This window comes from Urocampus carinirostris, chromosome 9 (genome assembly GCF_059441175.1).
Source record: "Urocampus carinirostris isolate Australia breed hairy pipefish chromosome 9, RoL_Ucar_1.0, whole genome shotgun sequence".
Taxonomy (NCBI): Eukaryota; Metazoa; Chordata; class Actinopteri; order Syngnathiformes; family Syngnathidae; genus Urocampus; species Urocampus carinirostris.
The window spans coordinates 34781878-34801188 of NC_142357.1; the positions used below are offsets into that span (position 1 = coordinate 34781878).

General features: G+C 40.0%; 1 protein-coding gene across 1 annotated transcript in view; it reads left to right on the forward strand.

Moving 5' to 3' along the window:
* diaph2 (diaphanous-related formin 2) overlaps positions 1–19311 on the forward strand; it is a 364287-nt gene that overhangs the window by 312549 nt on the left and 32427 nt on the right. The window contains exons 15-16 of the mRNA XM_088343854.1: positions 8738–8854; positions 16832–16950. Of these exons, the coding sequence (XP_088199980.1) occupies positions 8738–8854; positions 16832–16950 (236 nt within the window). The remainder of the gene's footprint in view (positions 1–8737; positions 8855–16831; positions 16951–19311) is intronic.

Below are 19311 nucleotides of genomic sequence, written 5' to 3' on the forward strand. Positions count from 1 at the left end.
AATAAAATATATAGAATCCACAAATACCCAATAAAACGTGTTTATATAGAGTATTTAAATAGTGCTACGGAAAATACACACTGTAATAAAAATAGGGTAATATGCAAATGTAAGTGTGGGGTTTAATGTGGGCTTTTACTCCCCCGGGTGGAGTTAAAGAGCCTCATGGCATGAGGAAGAAATGATCTGCTCAGTCTGTCCGTTGAACAAGACTGTGACACAAGTATGTCGCTGAAGCTGAGTCACAGAATTAACCTACCATGCATGTTTTCGGAATGTAGGAGGAAACCAGGTACAACTCCGCGCAGGAAGGCTGGTAGCTGGATTTGAACCCAGGACCTCAGATCTGTGCGCGCGAACCACTTATCTGATGTGCCACAGTACACGTTACCAGATAAAAGACAGACGCTGCGCGACTTACGAACGAGATCCGGAGTTCCGGACGATCGTTCTTAAGTTGAATTTGTTCGTAAGTTGCTGCACAGCTATAGTTTGTATGTTTACGGTTCATATAAGTATGTTTAAGGCTTGTATAAGTAACCTGTATTGTTTAGTGCTAAAGAATAAACATTTCATGTAATAATATGCTCTATAAAGATAAATTAAAATGAGTTAAACTTATTTTTGGAAGATGGGCTTCAAGAGGTCCTTCTCTGTGCTAGAGAGTGGACAAAAAAAAGCGATCCGACCATTTTCTCAACCTCATCAAGCTTTCTTATTCCACTTTCATTTAAAAATAGACCGCTTTCCTCTTTTTTACTCTTTACACCAAACATATCGAATGGATGCATGAGATATTAAACAATAAATATGTCAAAGTTCTGGAGATACAGTATGTTTATACACAAACTAGGAAGGGGAAGCCTTATTTCTTCCCTGGGGTAGATGCTGGGTGACCTCTCACAGCGCCACACGCCGGTAGTGGCGGGAATAAGTTCTACAGTAATGTCCTGTACTCGAAAAAGGTGCACACAATAGAACATCTTACTTACATTTTCTATGGAACAGTCGTAAGTAGGGGAGCGTCCGTAATCACTTTCCAGGAACATGTATCTTTGTAATGCATTAGTCCCAATGTAACCGCAGTGTACCCGTCCCACCAAAGATCCACATTCACGCTGGACTGGATGATGAGGTTTTTATCACAGTTGCTGCAAATTAATGAGTCTCACACAAAACGTGGTTAGCTCCTCTGCTGGCTTTCAACACGTTAGCAGCGCGCTGTAGACTGCCTTAAACATATCAAATAGCTTTCTTTTCAGTTTACATAAAATACATTTTAGAATATCAACCATCACAATACATTTTTACATGCATTTTAACAAGATACTTTTAACAAGAGATCATATAGTGTTTTTTTTAACGTTTACAATGAATTCAACATATTTTTCTTTAAACTGAATTTCAACCAACATCATCCTTTTTATATAAATGAGAAAATATAAATAACAACAATAACGAGTACAATATACCTGCAAATGAATGAGTCACACACAACACGTGGTTAGCTCCTCTGCTGGCTTTCAACACTATAAGGGGAATTAGCATTTTAGCACAACATGCAACGTCCGGCAAAACTAACATAAATGGCGACAGAACAAAACGAAAATAAATCCTAACAGCTTGACAACATCAATCACATTACTGTGCATGTTGAGAGATTTGTCAGCTGTGTTTTTTAATGTTTAAAATATAACTTTTTGCAGAGCACCAAAAGATCGTGCCTTACCGTTAGCAGCGCGCTGTAGACTGCCAACCAACCCCGCCTTCCGGTCACACGATCAAAAGCCAAACCAAACCTTACCCCATACCAGCAGGTGGCACTGTTGGACTCATCATTGCACTTACACAAAAACTATACAACACATTTCAGCAGGAATTTCAACAAAACAAAAGTTATTATTACACCCGTTTCATCAACACTGCCCTACATTGTTGATACCAAGAAGAACTACGGTGCTATTTTTAACACCAAGACGTACTACTACTACTACTACCACCAATCATGGCATTACTACTACTTCTAGCAAGAACAACAGCAACATAATACAATGGCAGTGCAGCAGTAGCTCTCACGATATAGTCTGAAAGTTTGCAACTCCAAAGTTTTGAGGACGTTCCTTTTTATTTGTGTCTGTCCTCCTCAAATCCTCTTCAGGTGTCCAAAAGGAAGCTAATACCTTGGCACTAATTCAACCCTGAGCCCGAAACTTCTCCACCGAGCTGATTAATAATTCACCAATCTTCTCTGGGGCTATGTATGAATGAGTGGCACCGGGAGGCGACGTTCCAGACACCTGACATTGTTATGCAGATGTCCGCAGCTTTTTCTTAAATTCCCTCCTCTCTCGCATCAAATCCCACACTTGTCCCTCTGACACAAAGCGCCGCCACGAGTGACACGTTATGTTGACACACTCAGGTGAAACGTGCGGAAAAAAAATAGAAGCCATCTTGGATTAATGATGTGCTTGAGCGGGTTCACAAATGAGACGGCCCGATGTTTGTTTCCAAGGACAATGTGGCGTATCGATTGCGGCGCTTCGGGGTATCATTGCAAATGCCTCGGCAGCGCCTCTGCCTTTAACAACCTTTTCTGTATCACGGACCGGTTCAGTGTCTGGTAATATTTTCACGCCCTGGCCCAAGGGTGGCATTTAACCATGTTTTTACTTTTCTACAAGAATAATAATGATGATATAAACACCTATCATAACATTTTTAATAACAACATTAATAAAAATAATGTTTAATAGGCCGTTTGAGAATTAAATAACACTCTCATATGACATCATACTCTCACAGATGCACAACTATACTCATATATACAGTCATACCCATCACAGGCTCTACTCTACTCTCTCATATATACTACTATACTCTTATACACGCAATTATACTCTCCCACACACATTGCTATACATTTTTCGGCATTTTCACATTTAGATTATTGCTTGTAAAATATTGTTATCCTGGCCAAACTTAAGCGAGTGGCCTAAGAGAGTAGAATGTTTTTTTAGTCTGGAAAAGCTTCTGAGTTAGCAACCCCATTTTTTTAAATCAGTTTTTTGGGGGGCAGTGAGGGGAAGCCTAGTTTACTGCCCTTAACATACATGTGTTGATATGGTTTTGACCTAGGAAGGTTGAATGTCTTTCTGGAAAAAAATGATGAGTTAGCAAAACCAAGTGCTGAGTTTAATTTTTGGGGAAATTTCATTAAATATAGGGTAGCCTTTCTAAATGTCTGCAAGACGAATGTTGTTCTTGACTAGAAGAGGGGGAGCCATCAAATACAAAAGTGCTGAGTCAGTGTTTTGGGGGGCATTTTCACCTCTAGAGTTACCTACCTGATTGCTCGGGAGATTGTGATCTGACCAAACTTGAGAGTGTGCCCTAAGTGAGTAGATTTTTTTTTTTTTTTTTCTGGTAAAGCTTCTGAGTCAGCAGCCCAATTAAAAACAGAAATAAATGCAGTCAGGGCTTTTTGTTATTCCGTCTAGGAAGGTTGAATGTCTTTCTGGGGAGAGAAAAAAAGCGCAGGGTCAGCAAAACGAAAAATGATAATTTGACTTTTTGGGCATTTTATTGAATATAGGTCAACCTTTCTAAATGTCTGCAAGCCATTGTGTTGAAATTGAATGTTGTTCTTGACTGAAACAAAAGTGCTGAGTCAGTTTTTTGGGGCCATTTTCACTTGTAGAATTACCTACCTGATTGCTCCTGCGATAGTGATCCTGGCCAAACTTGTTCTGGCCTGGGGGAGGATATTTTTTGGGGAATGCTCCTGAATCATCAAAACTAAAAGTGTTGGGGCATTTTCACCTCTAGAGTGACCTACCTGATCGATTGGGAAATATTACGATCCTGGCTAAACACATTCTGGCCTTTGAGAGTAGAATGTTTTTCTTGGAAAGCTGCCGAGTCAGCAAAACTAAGATTGCTGAGTCCATTTGTTTTGGACATTCTCACCTCTAAAGTGACCTACCTGACTTCTGGTATTGATATTCAATGTCCTACTGGCCTGAGATAAGTGACTGTCTTTCTGAAGAAAACAAAAATACAGAATCAGCAACATAAAAAAGGCTGAGTTAGCTTTCTCATATCTAGGGTAACCTATCTGACTGTGAACTATAGTGGTCTAAACTCATTTACCCCTCGTCTTGGATGCATAGACACACAGACAGACAAACTGAGTGATACATACTTGGATCCCAAATGAAAACATCATCACTACTGATTTTCTTGAGCGTGATCAAACTTATAGAACACATTTTTTCTTCTTTGCAGCCCAGTACCAAACTACCCACGGCCCGGTACCAGTCCAATGTCAGGTAGTTGCTGACCACTGGTGTACAGAATACCACACTTCTTGTTACCTGAACGCACCTCTTGTTTTTCCATGATTATTGACCCGCATGAGCAGCTCCCCTCGTGTCCATCTCGGGTCCCAGTGCCAAAAAGGTGACTGTGGGGAGCGCTCATAAATATGAAGTAGCCTCGGAACGGTGATTGATTGACCTGACCACTGACTGGCCTACATCCCACTGCCGCTACCTCTCATGTATATTCATTGAGTGAGAGAGGAGAGGGGTCATTGAATGGATTGGCTTTCTACGTTGGGTCCATGTCTGCAGCTTAGTGATAGATAGAGCTACTTGGATACCTTCCCATTCTTGAGCTCCTTCTTATGTCCTCTCCAATGTTGCACTAGTGAGGCCATAATTGAATCGCACAGGACTGGTAATTCTCTCAGGCATCATGCTCAGCGAAAACACTGCGTGAAATGTATAGGTACAATACTTGAGAGGATCGTCTACTGCCACGGCTATCAATGCATTTCATGCTTGGAATTATTATGCCCTAATCTGTTTGGGATCGGTGTTCGAACGCTGTATTGTTCGAGTATTTCCCCTTACAGAAAAATAAATAAAAATACATATACGGTACTTCTTAATTCACTGTTTGTGAATCCCTTAACCGAATGGCTTGTTGGGTCACCAATGAGGACACAACTCTGGACAGCCTTCTCCACTGTTAGTGAGCCGTGCTTGTTCTTTGATCGTGCAACCAGTGCAATAAATTATATCTTTATTCGGACAGGATTCCGTGCACAGGTCGTCAGGAGTGAGGCAACAGTCGTGGTCCGAGATGCAGGCTAGGAGCTGGTGATTTTTAAACTCATTCAGCAAAAGTGACAATCCAGTAGGGCTCAGCATGTGAGAAGTTAGGCAAAAAACTAGCACCGAGCCAAGGAAATGTAATGTATACACAATGCAGAGGGAGAGGTGTGATTGGATGGTAACATGGACGGGTGACATCAGGTGAGGGGTAAAAATTAGACCCAGTGCGTGCATCACCAAACAAGGAAAAGTGGGAGGGAGTAAAACCTGAGTGTATGATTGTAACTCATAGATATCCAATACAGATACAAATGTAATCCAATTTAAGACTATTTACTGTGCCTTTCAATGGCAGAGACTCGTACACCATACATATATATATATATTGTGTAAAATATATATATTTTGTTATATTACGTTATTTATTTATCATATTTCTTATAAATAATTTCATATTTTTTATAGATTTAATATTGGCTTTTTCGAAAATGATTATTCAATACAATCTATTGAAAACGAGGTTCAATTTAGACAGTACATAATAAAACTACATTACAGCGACTAAATGCATGTGTCAGGACCTTAAAATTCCTCAAAACCTTTTATAAATTCCATATACTATGACATATTGTACCGACATGTCGTGCATATGAAAACTTCATAACCAAACTACACATTTTAATACTATGTCCTCTCTCTGAACAGCGATGCAAAAATAATGTCATGTGACGCCAAATTTAATATAAAGTGAAAATGTCACCTCATCATTTTGCTCCTCTGTAAATATTTTAGAAGATCTAATTCATGGTGACATGGCTGCTGCTCATCTTGTTTTTTCTGCGCGCACGTTTATTTTTAAGAAGCTTATTGCACTTTTTTCTTTTTCAAACTGAATGACGCTCCTCAGGGAATTAAAAACAAACAAACAAACAACTACTTAGTGCTCACAACATATTCAATAGCTCTTAAACTCGCTGAAGGCTATTGGAAACTTGACGAGCACAGATCAAATATTTAAACATATTTATATATATATATATATATATATACGTGTATCCATCTGTTTAATGCAGTACAGTGAGATGAAAGTGTTGCAAAAAAGTGATTGAAGAATGAGGCGCTTTGCAGATTGAGACATATGAAGGATGTGTTTTAGATGTCGGAGCCATCAGTGTTCCCTTCTGGGCCAGGCTGACAGAAGACACATAATCAATACCTTTTGCAAATTTAATAACCTGAGGTTTTTTCTTCCCCTCCTTTGACGCGGAGTGAAAGTCAGTTTCAATCACAAAAAGTGACTCTCAGTGTAATTGTTGGTCTACAAACGAGTGCCTTGCCCCATTGCGCTCCCCTTAAATGTATTTATACCACATATACATTGAAGAAAAGAAGTATTTGAAAACCCTGCTATTTCAAAATGCATGATTTTTTTACAGTTTATTTGTGTGATACAGCTGCAAATATGTATTCAAACACCTGTGTATCATCTAGAATTCTGACCCTGAAAGACCTGTTAGTACGCCTATTAGAAGTCCACCTGCACTCCATGTATCATCCTGAATCAAATGCAACTATTTGAGGTCGCTAGCTGAATAAAGACACCTGTCCACCCCATACAATCAGTAAGACTTTAAATTGTAACATGGTGAAGACCAAAGAGCTGTCCATAGACACCAGAGACAATTGCCAAGCAACTTGGTGAAAAGAGGTCCACTGTTGGAGCAATCATTAGAAAATAGAAGGAGCTCAACATGACGGTCAATCTCAATCGCAGTGGAACCCCATGCAAGATATCACATCGTGGTGTCTCAATGATCCTAAGAAAGGTGAGGAATCAGCCCATAACTACACAACAGGAGTTGGTCAATGACCTGAAACGAGCTGGGACCACCGCTTCCAAGGTTACTGTAGGTAATACACTAAGACGTCATGGTTTGAAATCATGCATGGCACGAAAGTTTCCCCTGCTTAAACCAGCACATGTTAAGGCCCGTCTTAAGTTTGCATATTACCATTTCGATGATACAGAGGAGTCATGTGAGAACGTTTTGTGGTCAGATGAGACCAAAAAAGAACTTTTTGGTCATAATTCCACAAAGCGGGTTTGGAAGAAGAAGAATAAAGAGTACAATCCGAAGAACACCATCCCTACTGTGAACCATGGGGGTGGTGGCATCATGCTTTTGGGGTGTTCTTCTGCATATGGGACAGGACAAGTGCACTGCATTAAAGAGAGGATGACTGGGGACGTGTATTGTGAGATTTTGGGGAACAACTTCTTTCACTCAGTCAGAGCATTGAAAATGGGTTGTGGCTTGGTCTTCCAACACTACAACGACCCAAAGCACACAGCCAGGAAAACCAAGGAGTGACTCTGTAAGAAGCACATCAAGGTTCTAGCATGGCCCAGCCAGTCTCCAGACTTGAACCCAATCGAAAATCTTTAGAGGGAGCTCAAACTCTATTTCTCAGGGACAGCCCAGAAACCTGACTCATCTAGAGAAGATCTGTGTGGAGGAGTCGGCCAAGATCCCTCCTGCGGTGTGTGTAAACCTGTTGAAAAACTACAGGATACGTTTGATCTCTATAATAGCAAACAAAGGCTACTGTACCAAATATTAACATTCATTTTCTCAGGTGTTCAAAAACTTATTTGCAGCTATATCACACAAATAAATCGTTAAACAATCATGCATTCTTTTGAGTTTTTTTTTTTTTAGTTCATCTCTCACAGTAGATATGCACGTACAATGACATTTTCAGACCCCTCCATGATTTGTAAGTGGGAGAAATAGCAAAATAGTAGGGTGCATATATATATATATATATATATATATATATATATATATAAATCACAAATCCCTTAACCCCATTGGTTGTCTGGGCAACAATAAGGACAGAACTTTCTCCACTGTTGATGTTTCCTGGACAGTTTTGCGGTCCAGTCCATTCTTTAATGTTTGAGGCCCAGTTTATTTTCGGTCTTACTCTCATCCTGCCCCCTTGGACTGTGCCCATGAAATTTAATTTTTTGTCCGTGCGTCTGTCTGTCCCTCTTTCTGCCTGTGTCTATCTCTCTATTTATCTGTATTTATTTATATCTCTATCTGTTTCTCTATCTATCCCTCTATATGTATGTATTTCTCTCTCTGTTTCCCTCTATTTGTCTTTGTCTTTCTCTATCTCTATATATGTATTACCAAAAAAAACATTTTTTAACTCAGCCTTTTTCCTCACTTGCATGGTAATAATTTGTGATAGCCTTTAAAAGTTCCAACTTTTTTCATCACCTAATTATTTTTTGTCCAAGCATCAGAGTGACAGGTATACCAGAGGGAGATCTTTATTTTTTTTTTATTTTGTCTCCTTCCTCCTCTCCTTAAAGTTAGCTGTTATCAGTTATTTTCAGCTCCCCGGAGAAAAGTGATAAGAGGAATCGCATCTGTGTTTGCTTTCACTGTACGATGCCTGTCAGGAAGCAGAGGTGTGAAAAGAAAACAAGAATGCATCAAGCTGTGCATTTGAATGGTGTTGAGAAGAAGGTGTGAATGATTCCTTGCTTGATATGAGGCCCATTGTAGTCGCCGGCTTGTTTCCTTTAACTAAGATGCCTCCACTGACATGAACGAGGTGTATCATCTCTTATCCAACATGGTGAAAGACACGGGCTCCGAGGCTTACTTCCTGTCCATCCTGCAACACTTGCTGCTCATCAGGAACGACTACTATATCAAGTGAGTGGGACGTTACACAACTCTCAAATATGCATACTTGACCATGTATCTCTTTTTAAAGTCTTAATGAAGTGTCATTAAGACTTTCTTTATATGTCTTTATTTACTTGATTTATTCTCATGAAATCCCATTTAAATGACCTCAACTACGACATTGTGCTATCATTGTCTTATTAAGCACCTAGGCAATCACATTATTTGAAAATGTGTTTTAAGCCAGCGTTTTTTCCACTGCCAAAATGAATCGATGGATTGATACATGTATTTATATGGAAGGTAGGTCGGTAGGTGTATATAAATATATTTATATTTATATATATGGGTAGATTGCTGGATGGCTAGCTAACCTGGGTAGATGATAGCTTGTTAGATGGGTAGGTAGATAGAAGAGAAGTTAAATAGATGAGTTGAAAGGTTATACATTTATATATACATATATATTTGGTAGGCATATATGAAATGAAATGAAATGATCTGCATTTATATAGCGCTTTTCAAGTCAATGACTTCCCAAAGCGCTTTACAATATGCTCCACATTTCCCAATAGCGGCCCTGCAGCCATGTAAGGCGCTAACCTGCTTATTGGGGGTTTTAGGGGTTCAGTGTCTTACCCAAGGACACTTCGACATGTAACACGGGCGAGACGGGATTCGAACTGGGATCCCTTGATCCAAAGACGAACGCTCTACCACCTGAGCGTAAATAGACAGATGTATGTGTAGCTATATCATCAGGGTGTAGGTAGATGGGTAGATAGGTTGATGAGTGAATATATAGCTAAGAAGCTGAGTAGATGGAATGTCAGGTAGATGGATATATAGGTATGTGGATCGATGAGTTAGTAGATAGAAAGGTGGTTAGATAAGGAAGGTAGATGGGAAAATGAATAGGTAGGTAGATGGGTGGATGGTTAGCTATGTAGCTTGGTAGACGGATAGCTGTGTAGGTAGAATATATAGGTAGGGGACGTATATAGATACAGTTTATGGATACATAATTAGATAGGTAGATGGTATATATATATATATATATATATATATATATATATATATATATATATATACATGTGGGTAGATAGGTAGGTGAGCACATGTGTAGGTAGATAGATGGGTAGGTAGATTGCCTTATAGATAAATTGATGGGTATGCTGTTACTATGGTAAAAACATGGGTGCATACATAAATTGGTAGATAGCTGGGTAGGTGAAATTGAAATAAAAATACATTACCATAATTTTAGATTATTCCAATCATTTGGATTTTTGTTCTCATTTTAACGGTTCAATTGTTTGTTTTTTGGAAAATTCACGTTTTTACATTAGTATGTTTCGCTGTTAAAATAAATCTTAAAAGTTCCCTGACTGCTCTTTATCGGCATCACACTCTCAAATCCCGCTAAAGAGTTGTTTTTTTAACTTTCACCCCTTGAAGAAAAAAACTTGTCAGTCACCGGCCTCGATCAAGTGACAATGATAAATTCACTGCTGCGTCAGGTCTTTTTCGCAGACAGCAGACTTATAAAAAAAAAGAGAATGTCGTAAAGCAAGAGAATGATGAGAGAGGAGAGATGAATTTATCATGGACAAGTTGGTCTACCCTTGGAGATATAAATAATGCATCGCTCATCTATGAAGAAGAAACGATGGGAAAGAGATTCACGTTGACAAAAAAATTGCCGGCGCTTCCACCTCGGATTTAGTGGCCGTGTAGCACTCGCACAGCCAGCTGGAAAAAAAAGTCATTTGCACTCATGAGGTGATTCAAAGAAAATTTTGAGATATGTTGATAAATACTCTACATGCAGGATTTCAGACCAGTGCGTGCTGAAGTTGGTTTGCACAACAGCCAAGAGAAACAGTGTAATGTGAGGAATACAGATTTAAAATACAATATAATGAAATATAATGTATTATTACAGTTAAAACTATATGTGCAGATACCAGTTTGATTGCAGGTACATACATCTTCAGCTTTTGTGGTGTATTTTAATTCCTAAAGGACAAAACAAAGAAACAATCAAACAGTTGTTTTCAATTCCACACAAAATAGTTATGAGCGCTCTCTAGTGGTAGCCTCTGGGAATGCTCGTGACTTGGATTGTCCTTCGTATGACCAGCATGGTTTTTGTTCCAAATAAAACTCGAATACAAACGCTGCCTGACTTTACGGATGAAATGAGCGTAAGTTGAATTTGTTCGTAAGTTGCTTTAGTGCTGTATTTTGTATGTTTAAGGGTTATATAAGTATGTTTAAGGCTCATATAAGTAACCTGTATTGTTTTCTACAAAAAAATAAACATTTCATAAAATACTATGCTCTATAAAGATAAATAAAGTTGAGTTTAACTTACTTTTGGAAGATGGGGTTCAAGAGGTGGCCGGAAAAAAAGTGTTCCAACCATTTTCTCAACCACATCAAGCTTTCTTATTCCACTTTCGCCTATTCCTTACACTTTACACCAAACATATTGAATTAATACACGAGATATACAACAATAAAAACGTCAAAGTTCTTAGCACGCTAGCAATACAGTGTACATTGTTATAATTACACATGAACCAGGAATTAAAAGACAAATTTCTCCTTCGGTGTGTATGCTGGATGATCTCTCTCAGCGCCATGCGGCAGAAAGAAGCATTACAGTATTGTCCTCTACTCAGAAATAGGTGCACAACATACAAAATTGATCTTACAGCAATGTCCGGATATTTTTTGACAATCCCGAAAAAAAATGATCGTATCTACCATTTTGCGTATGTCAAATGTTCGCAAGTAGGCGAGCGTCTTTAATAACACTTGAATGGATGGTTTTATTGTCATTATACAAAAGTAAAACTAAATTAGACGTCTTCTCCTTTCAATTTAAGAAAACACTTGAGAGCGCGGCCAGCTAGCTGGATTAGAGACAAATATCTGTGGTAGTTAAAATAAAATTGTCCCGAATGTAGCGGTTTCCCGCAAGTTGTTGATCCGGTTCATCCGTTTCATGGCTAATGGACCTGGCGTTGGCAAGATCCAGGGTCCTCAGCGGAGTTTTATGAGAGTTGTTAGCCTAGCCAATGGTAGTAGGCCGCCTGAGTCGCTTCTGGAACACTAACAATCCCACAAATAATTCACTGGTGATCAGCATTTCTTAGCGTTCTGCTGACTTTCCATAGAGTCCAATTTAATTGATACATTTATTCTTTATGTAAAAAGCCGCTAAAACCTAGTGGCCCTTTCCAGCTTGTTTTGATTCAGATATGTAGACTGTGCATGCCCACCCTGGTTGTGTGACTGACAGAATACACCGGAATTGCGTACACAAGCAGTCACATCCATCCAATACACACACACACAATCTGCTTCTTGCGGTCTGTGCTCTCTCTGAAAGACAATTCAATTAAAATTCACAAAGGAGTAAACCCAAGAATAACTCAAGCGCTAAGTACCAAGAGGTCTCTGTACCACTATCCCACTGGGCCACACCAAAGAAGGTCACTAAGAACAACTGGGCAAATATCCTGTGGGACGTCGCCTTTCAAACTGACAAGCACCTCCTGGCTTACCAACCGAACATAGTGGTGTATGACAAAGAGCAGAAGAGGGTGGTGATATAAGATGGTGCGATCCCAGTTGCATACATCAGGAAGAAGAAACACGAAAAAGTGGGGAAGTACCAAGGGCAAAAGAGCAGCTGGAACATATGTGGTCCTCTGTAATACTGGGGGGGGGCAGTCGATGCAACTACACCCAAACTTGAAGAGTAGTTCCAACAGATCGGAGGATCTGAAACATCAGTCCAGGAGGTTGCAGTTCTAGGAATATCTAAGGTACTGTGCTAAACCCTCAAACTCCCAGGCCTCCGGTAGATGACCTGGGTCTGAGGATGATACAGACACCACCCCACCAGGGGTGAGGAGGACATTTTTATTTTTATACATTTGTATCTGATGAGCGTCCAAATCCTGTGCCATGTCGACTGTCATCGCTATGAGACGCGCTCTTCCCTCGAGGGCTTGGTTTATTTTCGATAATTAATCTCTCGGTGCAAGCCTAATGAATGGGAGCACATCAAACCCACCCCGTAAATATAGAGCAGATGCGCTCTTTGGGAGCCCGTCGATAAAGGGGATTACAGTGGCTGAGTGGAGCAGAGTTGGATCAAGTGGCGGTATTGGAAAAATCAGAGTAAAAAATAAAATAGGAGGAGGTGGGTACTGGGAAGGGACGCGATGGGCTGGCTCTTTTGGGCTCTGGCCCTTCCTACCGGGAACAGGCCTGACAGTTCTGGGTCATTCTCGCCTTCGCCACGAACGGCTGGCAGCGGCATAGGATGGAGGGCGACGAGAAAATAGGGCGGCTTATTGAGATAATAACAGGGAGTGCGCGGGTGACAGTTGTAAGCCGTACGGCGCCGGGCTTAAGCCAAGCAAGGCGACGCTCGCGAGCTTCATCCAATCGCAAGTGGGCGAAGATGCCAGCTCAGGCTTTGAAGAACGACGTCCTCCGGCTTTGAAGACATACTCCAAACACATGTTAATAATGAAATAAATGGCTCTAAATGTTTATTTTCATTCCCCTTTTACTTTGGCTCGCGCTTGTTTGTGTCCGCCAAAGTGATTTGTCCTCCCGCAAGGTGACGGCTCGTTCGGAAGGGTAGGCGTCTTGCAGGGACACTCCTTTGTGTTTAGAATCATTTACACAAGGCATTTTGTAAAAGTGTTTACAACTTGGTTGAGCAAACATTTTGAGTTGAGAGGTACAAAAGCTGGCAAACTTTAATTGGATTTGTTTGTATCTGCCAATACAGAGACTCATCTGAGTATATGAGGAAAACACATAACGTAGTAGGCCTATCCATTTTTTCACATATGCAATCTATCTATCTATAAGTAAGTATAACCTTTCATGCTTTATCTATTTTTAATTTAGTTAGTGAAAGTCCACCATATTATATCACATTATTTTCAATAGTAAATACATATAATAAATATCAATGCAAGCTAACCTTATTATATACATTTTTTTTTAGAATAAATCAATTCTAGAATTATCTATTTATCTATCTATCTACCCTGGTCATATCCCTTGAGAGGGGTGACCAACAGCAAGACAAACAGATACTCAAAAACAAAGAAAAAATGAGAAATTAGCAAAAAAAACACCACAAAATTGACCATGGCCAACCCAAATGCCCAAACAACCAAACAAGTTGGGCACCTCGGCACCCAGGTTGGTCATGCTTTCGTCCCTCCAGATGAAACGGGACACTAGAAAGTGGCTGTCTCACTCGGGTCGGGGTGACACAACACACTCTTCTGTTCAACAGCTGGGCCCGACAGCTTGCGCTGGTTTACCCCTGCCGCATCATACAGGTGCCCGTCCCGTCCCTTACAACGCGTCTAAACGTCGACTAATTCCTATCGCCAACTAGACATCTAGCTTCCACTATATTCAGACCACTTTCCTGCAGTGCACTCATAACACCACCGATCCACGTCAATCGTGGCCTTCCTCTTGGTCTCCTTCCATGCAATATAGATTTAATGAATGGACATGCATACATGCTACATGTATAGATTATACTTCATAACATATTTGCTTTAACAAAGTCATTTTGATCAAATTGGTTTTGAAACACATACAGATTTAAAGGTTTTGTATGCAACTTCAAACTACTTTACTTGCTGAAATCGCCATTGCAGGTCCTTGTGTTGCAAGTATTGCAATTCACAAACACCCTCGGATGAATTATTCCTCATTCATCTTTTTGGGGGGTTTATTTGGCATTTGGACTGCATTTGAAACAGTCTGTTTCTTAGTTTCACCATTTTCATCCAAGAATAAAAACATAATAAGACACAACTATGTCAATAGAACTAGCTCAGAAAGGTTTTTTTGTTGTTGTTTTTTTTTTTTGCTAACCTCGCATAGATATTTTGATCAATAGATTAAACACATAATACAAAAATAGCAAGTACAAAAAAATATTTTGCCAGCTATACTTTCACTTGGGACAGTGTTGCAACAAAGCACACTTTTAATTAAAAGTACATTTTTAATACATATACATATAATTAATATGCTTAAATTATTTGTATTCAAACTTTATGAAGCAGTTTTTTTTCTTCCCCCGATAGTTAATGTTCATTAAACCCAGAACAAATCCAAACTTTTTGCCCCAGGAATTTCGAAATGAAGCTGGGGTCAAAGTCAAGCTTAGAAAATCATTATTTCTCAGTTAGGAACTCATCTTAAATGGCAATCTATTTGCTAAATGTCACAAGCAATTAAAGATGATAGTTCCACCGCCAAAAAGGTCACATTTGCCGGCCGTCTCCGTTTTTTTCCCCGCTCCTTGCTAACCATGCAACCGGAAAACCGCGCTAACTCGTAACAAGCCAACGTGTTTTGCTGGCCATTGTGCCTTCAATTACGCGCGTTACGCTGATTAGATTTACATATCTCTTTTTATGGTGTCACTAATTGGCAAATATGATTGCAGATTACGTGAGAGGTCCTAACGTCACCTTGAAACCGAGATGTAAGAGAGCCCCTTTAGGAAGTAAATCATACTTGCTCTCACATTTAAAATGCTATGCACTCATACATACTAGTATACACTACTATACATTCTCACTCAAACAACCCTGGGTTAGCAAAAAACAAATATAAAAGCATCATTTTATTTTACATGTTTAGATGGCCTTAAAACCTCAATATTGTATACAGTGGTCCCCCTAAGCTGCGCGCGTGCGCAATTGCGCACTGCTCGCACATTCTTTGCGCACAAGAAAATCTAGCCAGCGCACAAAAAATGAGAGCTCAAAATTACTAATTAAGAAGCGACTCACGTCAAAGTTACAGTGCATGAAGGTAAAAATACACGGGTTCCCCTGACGTTGTGTCCTAAATGCGGTATTTTGAAGTCGAGTCGTAGGAGAACAAAGTTTAGTATAGTTAGTAGAATTCGTCGGGGAACCAGCTTATTCGGCTCGGCTCACTACAAGGAACCGGCTCTCCCGGGTCTTAAACGGCTCTTCGGGTTGTTTTAGCTTCTTTAATCCCAACATGACCAAATATTATGCAAAATTATGCACAAAATGACTTAAAGGAAAATGGGAATATATCGAAAAAGAAAAAAAAAACAAAATGAAAAAGTAGTGAAAAGCTGAGAAAAAAAAGAAACAAAAGGAAGAGATATATCACCACATCAAGGTCAGAAACCATTTAGTTTTACACGCTTTTAAGGATAAAGCTCTCCATGTTTTTGCCAACACCATTTTTATACTACATACCGGGAACAAAATGAAAGGTTTGACTGTATTTATTCAACATTTACAACACGCATTATGTCATTTTGACTTTTTTACCCATACATCAAGAGCTCAATTTATAGATCCAAACATTAGTAGAAGTCAACTATCAAAAACGTAGCACGTCTTTTTCAGTACGAAAGGCATCCGTGTAAGGTTGCTGAAGTTGCCTTTAGTTCTCGAGGAACGATGACAAGCAAATGTAATTTGGACACATACCACAGACACCACCAATGACAACAGCAAACAAATAAAAAAAACTCGACTGTGTTGCAATCTAGGACTATTCTCCACGGTATGTTCGAGATTATAATAGTATGTAGTATAGTATGGTAGTATGAATGGGAGAATATAGTAGTGTTTGTGCATAGGTATAACTGTGCCTGAAATATAGTTTTGCATGTAAGAAAGTATGATGTTTCATGAGAGATCAAGTATGATTTACTCAAATAGCCCCCTGTAGACACTCGGATCACCCATTATCTCCTCATCTCACGACGGTAGCGAGGAAAGTGATCAAATTTAACAAGGCTATTTTTTTTTTTTTTACGCTTCATCTTGGTATTTTGTGACCTCTAATTCGGATAGGGAACTAATATACGCTTAATTAGCCGTGTCAGGTTTCTGTCCATCATCCCCTCCTGTAATTGTTCTGCTTTATGCTTTGTGACCCTGCCAGGCCCCAGTACTACAAAGTGGTTGAGGAATGCGTCTCTCAGGTGGTTTTGCATCGAAGCGGGATGGACCCCGATTTTGGATACAGTCGCCGATTGGACGTCGACTTCACCCATCTGATTGGTAACATTTACGATTTCCTATACAATGTTCCCTCCTATGAACTAGTTCTGTGCAGATTGTGGAATTTCAATGTCACTTTAAGAGCGGCGTTCGGAGAACTGCTTTCCTTCTGTTTCCTGGGTGCCGATTGGACCAATTCCAATGACTCATTTACTAGTAAACAAATAAATAATCACGAGTACATGCCTTTGGTGAGCAATCTGATCATGTGGGTAAAGCATGCTCGTGTCTTTACATTTTAAACCGGGGGACAAATCTTATATATATACCACAGCCATATCCCCCTAGTGGGAGGTGGCTAGAGTCATTTCTGACTCTTTTTGGAAGATTGATTCAGAGGAGGGGATTCCCAGCCCCCTCACTCAACCCAACTGAGGTGTTGGGAGTCATTAGGTGACCAACCTCCCCATTTCCAACCCCTAATGCTGAACGCCAAGCAGGGAGGCAACGGGTACCAATGTTTAAGTCTTAGGAATTACTCAGCCGAGGCTTGAACCACAACCTCCCAGTATCGGGGCGGGCGCCATACCCCCAAGGCCACCGAGCTGGTCAAAGGGGGCAAAGGGGAAAAATGTAATACAAATTAATTCCACGTGCCTTTGTTTTTAGCTCAAATGATCATGTGACTGTTTTTCGGAAGGTAATACAGGTTCGTAATTTTGCTGTTGATTTTGTTGGTTTTATGACTGAAAATTCTGGAATACAAGCCGCTTCTTTTTTTATTCATTTTAAACACTGCCGCGTTGAATACAGTGTAGCATCTTTTTCCATAACATGCACGCTGAATAAGAAATAAATACAAAACCCAGCGGTAAGGTCAGGAGACATTTCCAGTATGACGCCGTTCTAAGGATATATCTGTCCATTTTTTTTGCCAAGATTCTTTTTACAATACATAACTGTAAAGAACCAGAACAGGATCAGGACCCGATCGCGTGACGTTCTCACACAAGCCTGTATTTTGCGGGAAATGGGGAGTCATGCACGTTAGGCGGCTGGTCTGGCGTGGAAAGACTGGAAGCCAGAGACCAACAAGATCGATTCCAATAGCCCGAGTCGATACTGGACAGATGGGGTCGTACCGGGCAGGACGGGACCGACAAGATAGATAACGAATCAGGATATCAAAAATAAACAGGAGACACTAGATGGGAACAAAAACTGGAGAAAATAACAAACAGGACAAAAACAGACGGAAACAAAACTGGAACCTGAAATTAAACAAGGCAAAGATAAACGAGAACAATACTGGACTGGAAAACCGATAGGAAAACAGGACCGAATCAGAACCTACGTCTTGTGGGGCAGAAGTTCGTTTGACGGGATGAGAAGGCAAGCAAGAGAGCGCTCGGCTTAATATAGACAGAAAGCCAATCTCTCAACGACCCGCAGTTGGCGTCACATGGGTGGGGCCAACACGTACGGGCGCAGCCAATTGGCCGCCATGGCAACCATGACAATAACAGCAACTAAATGAAAGGTTTGACTGTATTTTATCCACTAATTACAACATTTCGACTTTTTTACCCACAGATCAAATGAGCACATTTCATACATCCAAATTGAATAGAAATGGACGTCAACTGTCAAGAACGCTACACTTATTTTTCTGTATAACGGGCGTCAGCGGCAGGTCGTTGACATTTCCTTTAGTTCTCGAGGAACGATAACAAGCAAATGCAATCAGGGCCGAAACCACAGAAACCACCAATCACAGCACAACAGCCATGTCTGAGTCGCATTCTGGGACTATTCTCCACTGTGTGGATACCCTGTCTGTAACAGGCTCAAATTGTACGTGATTATTTTGGGAGGTAGAAAATTAAACAAAAATGTCCCTTCAATATAAACCAATACCCATGATTTGTCCCTGTACGACAAGACCCGCAATTCTTTACAGTATCAAAATATCCCGGATAAGGAAAATTGCTCCTATATTAAACTTGGAAATCAAGGGATTGCTTCATCGGTAAATTGAACATTTTCAATCCATGTGCACATCTCTTCCTTTGCTCAAACTAAAATAAATAAGCTGAGATAGAACCAATTCAACCATGTTGGCACCCACTACCACACAACACACATTTAGAACGTGTTTTATAACAATGGTTTCTTTCTTTTTTTAACTTGAGGACAAATTCAATACATTGCAGTTGTGTCTATTGTTCAACTATGGATCCGACTGTGCCACAAAAAAATCATTAAACTTTATGAAACATTTTGTTGAGGTGCGACAAAGCTGCATGAACGTTTCCAAAAGTTGCGAACCCACACACAATTTCAAGACACCCAGATCTCTTCTGTCTTTGTACTTTTTTTCTATTGAACACTTTTTTGTCCTCGCACCAGGGGGTTGTTGCT